The sequence below is a fragment of the Meleagris gallopavo genome, chromosome 2 (assembly GCF_000146605.3).
Source record: "Meleagris gallopavo isolate NT-WF06-2002-E0010 breed Aviagen turkey brand Nicholas breeding stock chromosome 2, Turkey_5.1, whole genome shotgun sequence".
Lineage (NCBI taxonomy): Eukaryota > Metazoa > Chordata > Aves > Galliformes > Phasianidae > Meleagris > Meleagris gallopavo.
Window position 1 is genome coordinate 59,819,690 of NC_015012.2, and position 6,338 is coordinate 59,826,027.

The following is a 6,338-nucleotide window of genomic DNA, read 5'->3' on the forward strand; positions in this document are numbered from 1 at the left end:
TTTCTTTTTTTATTATTTAATCAAGTGTTAGCTCTTTTCCTTCCTCTCCAGTCATTCAGATAAAATAAATGCCTACCAAGTCCTCAGTCCCTAGTATATTTGGTGGTGGATAAGGCAGTGCAAGATGGTGGAAGGGGCTGCAGCACATGACCATAGTTGAGGAGCTCTGCAGACTTGGAGCACCCACAGGGTCCTTTGGCTGGCATGTTTAGTCAGCAGGATATAAATAAAACTACAGTCTCAATACATCACCATGTTTCTCCTGCTGTAGGAGTGAAAACAAAGACGAGCCTAGAAAGAGATTGTCTTATCTGGTTAGGGTGCAGTCCAGTAAATGACAGTTAGAAGAAACTGCTGTGTGGATCAGATAACCTCAGATCTGGACTCCCTCACAGCAGCTACCATCCACCCCATCCCATTGTCTTCTCTGCACTTGCCTTGTAGGGTGTGTTAGAAGTACAAAGTTTGCCATGAGCCCTCAGATTGGAGTACATATGAAAAGTCTTTACAGGAAGTACATTTCTTCTCTCCTGTGAAGAGAGCAAAGCAAAGCAGGACCAAAGCAGTATATATATTTGTGTGTATATGCTCTCAGTTCACACACCATTTTTTACATCCCCACAGAATGCACGTATGAGGTAATATCCTGATACTTCCTGTGAAGTGAAAAGGAGGTTTTAAAAGGTCAGTTTGGGCTCAAAATATCCTCACACTTCTGCCATATAGCTCCAGGATATGAACAGACACTCAAAGAAATAAATAAAAATAAACAAATAAAGCAAAATAGCAATTCAGTTCCTAAGCCCTATTTCAATTAATTCTTCAGGGCTGCTTCTTCCTAAGCAGACTGTTTTTTCTTGCAGTTTTGTAGGAAAGAGTTTTAAATTTTCTTTTCATTGCTCGCATGACAGGTAAATCACAGGGAGATTACACTTATTTTTTTTAGAAAGTCCCATCCTTCATTGCAAGTTTAAGATGCAAATGACAATGAATATACAGACTTAGAAGAAATTGTTTGCTGGAGTTAATATTCTCAGGTGAACACTGCAACTCTAATTAAGTTCTTAGGGACATTTCAGTAGACAATTTAAACAATTAGTATTATGTGTGTAACTCCAGCATCACATTAGAGTGTTGGACATTTGTCTTCTTAAAACCCAGGCAACTTAAAGTGGAACAATTATGTAAATACAGAGCAGAGAGGAAAACAGCTACACAACAATCTCTTCATCTATCTCAACAAAATTATTCAGTGACATCAGGTTCTTTCTTTGAGATTACCAACCTATGTCTACCTCAGCAAAACACATGAATCATTGCAAATCATGAAGACATCTGGGGAAAAATTGTTGCACTAGGCACACTCAAATATTTGTTACATCCCAAAGCACATTTCGCGCTTTTCTATGCCTTCACACAAGTATTTAAATGTGTAATTGTTTAATCATAGAAGAATGCAACAAAATAAGTAGCCTTTTCATAAAAATTGAAGGAAGCCCCAAACATCTAAGTTTATTCGGATGACCATATCCTCCGTAAGTTGCAAAATGAAGACAAGCTTTTAACCAGATCATTGCTAAGTAGTACTGTGACACAGTTGGGTAGCTGGAGGTGACAAAGGGTGTGAGGAACACAGTGCAGACCTTTCCTGATCATGGCGTGGTGATACGTGATGAACTCTCAACCAGTCCTGCTGTCATGGGTGATTACAAACATTCTTTGCCTGTAGGACACTAAATACTCAAATTTCTCAGGTACTTCCTTCCCATCTTGAGTGCTATGTGAAGTCATTTGTATAATCTTGCTAGAGGTAGGAAATGTTCTTTCTACATGACAAGATCTACCTGAATCACAGGAATATCTGCCAGAGACCTTGTCATGGTGTATAATAATTTGTGTCCGTTGGGTTCATCTCCTATTTTGTCCACTTATGTTTTCACTAATCTCATAAGCAAAGAATTATGAATAGCTGTCAATGCCATATATGAAAGAGCATTTGTGCTATTTTTTTTCTTTTTCTTTTTTTTCTTTTTTTTTTTTTTACTGTTTTATATTTTTTAAGGTAGATAAGCATCAGCAAAGACACTTGACAACTTGATCTTTATGACATGTTGGAGAAAATATCTTTGTTCCTTCATCTTAAGCATGATATCCTTCTTTTAGGATCTTGGAAAAGAGCAGTTTAGAGAATAAGTGGCTGGGGACAGATTGATTGAACAATCTATATGTATTATTTGCAAAGGTGTTTTCATTCCTTGTTGCTCTCCATAGTATGTTTTGTTTCATTTAGTTTGTTTTTCATAAGGAGATAGACAGCAGGACTAAGGTATCATTGCACTACCTTAGACTAATGAGGGCATAAACACCTTGAAAAGAAAGGAGGTGAGCTCTAGAGAACTGAAAGTCTCTTACCTGTGTATAGGTAACTGGTTCAAAGAGCTGCTGGATTTCCTCTTCTCCCACTTTAGTCAGTTCTCCACCTCAAAGACACTTCAACAAAGGTGTTTCAAATGGGAAAATAGTGCTTTCAGGTGCTCCTCTCCAAATGCATGGGCTCGAACATGGTGAGTTTGATGTTACACACTCACAGATCAATTAAGATTCTGTGAGAAACCTGAACTTTCTCAGTTTGTTCTGATTGCCATTTTTTGGCTTGTTAAGATTCTCCACAGACTCAAAGACTAAGATAAAATCAGTTTTCTCAAGATTAATAAATGATCACCTATAATATCATCACTGGTTGCTTCGAATAGCTAACTAGAAAACACTAATTTGCACCTTTTTCCTTCTCTTCCTCCTGTCCTCGTGCCCAAGATAATCACCATTTATAACTTATTCTAAATGTCCATTAAAGATCTGATTTAGCTTTTTTACTGAGTCAGCAAGCACAGAAATAATTACATATAACATCTTGATTTCATTATAAAGACTTGCAGACTCATTAATGCTTTTATCTTATTCCTGTCCAGAAGCAAATAATATTAAAGTAGGCAGCTGCACAGTGTTGGGCAGTGGTGTGACAACCAACGTAGTTAGTGACCTGAAGATACTAAGAGACAAAATATTAATCTTAGATCATACAAAAAAAAAAAGAAAAGAAAGAAAATTAAACACTCCTCCCAACATTACTTCTTAAATACAGTGATGTAGCTTAAATCAATTTTGAGTCACATATGAATTTTGCAAATAAAGCACAGTATTAAGTCTGTGCAGCTACTAGTGTCATGTGACTATTCATAATACAATAAGTGAAAGCAAATGTACCATCTCACAGGTAAATGTTTTATTAATATATAGCACATACGTAGATCACTCTGAAAGTAATGCCTCCTATTTATTTCCATGGAAACTACAACCAATTCAAAGAGAACAATAACACTATAAGACAGAGAAAATTCTCAGCTACAAAACAATGTTTTTCAACAGGGTCACCACCAATAGCTATGCATTTTTTGCACGAGCAGAGCTGACCCACTGTTTCACAGCTGCTATGACAGTGTCCTTGCTAGGATGTGTGTTGCCCATGCAGTCAATCCCTTACCAGCCCAAACAGATGAAATTCAGAAGGTGCCAAATCCAGACTGTACCATTGCTGCTGTAGGACAGTCCAGCCAAGACTGGCAGTGTGCTCCATGGTCTTCAAACTGGTGTTTTGGGGTTCTGGTGTTATCATGTTGCAATAGAAAGGATGTCTTTTTCTTTGTGCTGACTCTGAAAGTTCAATGCTTAGTCAGGTTGTGATGTATCAGTCACAGTTGATGCTTCATCCGGGTTTCAGGAAATCATTCAGGAATTGCCCCTTTCCTATGTCAAAAAACAATGCACATGCCTTTACCCAGTAAGGGCTATGTCTTGAACTTCTTCTTTGATGGGTAATTCACATGTCACCAGTCCATTGTCTGCCATTTTGACTCTGTCTCATAGTGGTCACACAACGTCTTGTTACCGGTAACAATGCGATCCAGGAAAACTGCCACCTTTAGCCTTGTAATGATTCAGTAGGTCCTGACAAGCTTGCATATGGTGTTCTATCTGTTCCTGTGTGAACATTTCTGGGACCCACGTGGTGCAAACTTTGTGATATTCCAACATTGCTACCATCATTTCCAATGCATTGAAGCCAATATTCAGCTCCATACACAGATTCCTGGTCGTAATCCACCAGTAAGTGCAGACGAGCTGATGGAGACCTTCATATTGTGGTATGACAGCTGTACATAGCTGTCCAGAATGTGATTTGTCATGCCTAAGTTCTTACCCCTCCATCTCACCATGCTGCATACAGTTTGGTCTCCAAAAGCATTCAGCAAGCATCAGTGAGTGTCAGTTTTTTCCACACAGAGAAATTGAATGCCACATCTTTGCTTCATCCTCCCTTCAGTATTGGACACCATTGTGTCAGACTGCCCCTCTGCTGCCATCTCTCTCATGGCAACAACATATTATGGGATGCTGGTGGAAAGGTTCAACCTCTACTGCCATACCACAAACATCCACCTCTAATGTCGTGAGCCAAAGTCATAAAATAGGAGGCATTATCTTCAGAACAGCGTTTGTAACTGCACTTTCTTCAGAAGATAAGAAAGCAAAATGACCAAAAACTTTACAAGAAAGAACAAGTGCCTACTTGCAATAGTAAAAGAAATATTGCACCAGTTTCACACAAACAGCTGCAAATGCAATACAAATAAAGAAACATAAATCTGTAGAGAAATACTTGATTCTATGTAAGTGCAGCATCTTTTTATTATAAATGATTTGTTCAGTGGATTTAGCTTTCTTAATTTTATTTAGCTCTGGAGGAGCTGGTTCTACATAAGCACAGTGCATCACAGAACTCATGTAACAGTCTCTTCTTGAGAGTGCACTATTCAAAGCAAATAGCTGGAAAGCACTTTATTCCAAAAGCTTTCAGTTGGCCTTCCAACATACTGGGAACAGTAGATGAAGTGCTCTGTATCTTCTGCTAAATACATGTATGCACATTACAGATATAAAGTTATAATCACCAACTTTACAAAATTTTGCATTGATGGAAATAAGCAAGTACCATCCTGAGCTCTGAGATCATTCTTAATTTGCTCTGTGGTTGACAGAAGTCAGAAATTATTCTACACGTCAGGAATATTAATACAGTGTCAGATCAGAAGAGCAGAATCCGGCCCAAAGCTGGCAAACATAGATTTCTGATTATTCTATAATTTAATTTTCAAGTTCAGAATCATTGCCTTTTCCAAATGTCCATTACTGTTGCTATATAAACCACAGATTAACATATGCATACATATTGAGCTTTTCTTTAAGTCTGCAGATATGGTGGAAAGCTGGAAACTATAGACTTTGTACAGAATCACTGAAGTTAAAACAGAAACACAGAAGTAGAGGCACATCAATCATTATATTTATGGATATTGTATATTAAGATATTTTACTTAAAGAGATCAACTTATATTTATTTTTTAAAAAAATAGATGGGTCATAGCTAAAAACTACTGCATTTTTGTAGTAATCATGTACACATTGCCGAGAAGCAAGAAAGGTGTGATCAAAATGTTCTTTAGTTTCAGTGTATATTACTTTAAATGAAACACGTTTGATCTTATAGTAAATCTTCGGAAAATTCAACAAGACTGGTATATAAAACAAAACAACTCATTGTAATAAGTATAGCACATTAAAACTTCTTGTATTTTCTGCAATTTTTATTCTTACGGGAGAAATGATATCACTCACTAAGTATGAATGCTGCACATGTTAGCAATAGAAATATTGATTTTTGTAACTTTGCACTTGCCTTAACTTTTCCACACATATATACAAACACAATTAACATGTAGGGGAAAAAAAAAAAAAACAACACAACATAATTGAGGGAAATAAAATCCACAAAAGTAGGCAAGTTCTGTACCAGATATAATTTTTTGTATTATTTAATGAATAATGACACATGAACATACTTACTAGAATCCTTGTAAAGAGTATACGAGCACATGATGCTGTAGGTTTGTTAAAGCACAAGGTGTACTTTGTCTAGATTTAAAAAAAAAGAAAGAAAAGAAACAACAAAAAAAACTTTTTTGTGTGACTTTGCTTTAGGTTTAAGAAAGTTGTATGTTTAAAAAATATCTTTATTACTTGAATATGAATATTTTTGTATAATAATATCTGAAGAAGGTTTTAAAAGAAACAAAAAATATAACCTACTTGCTTTATGGTGTGCAACTTTTAGAGAAAAATAAACAGGGTATGTGTCTAGTTTGTAAAAAAAAGTGTTCTCCTTTCAAGATTACTCTTTCACTGGCTAAATGCAAGGTTATGACAACTTGAAATAGTTTTTT

At 36.4% G+C, this 6,338-nt stretch overlaps 1 protein-coding gene across 1 annotated transcript in view; it reads right to left on the bottom strand.

The window, feature by feature from the left end:
* NR0B1 (nuclear receptor subfamily 0 group B member 1) overlaps positions 1 to 3,906 on the bottom strand; it is a 128,497-nt gene extending 124,591 nt beyond the window's left edge. The window contains 1 exon segment of the mRNA XM_010707421.3: positions 3,836 to 3,906. Coding sequence (XP_010705723.3) covers positions 3,836 to 3,906 — 71 coding nt within the window.
* Between the last annotated feature and the right edge of the window lie 2,432 nt (positions 3,907 to 6,338).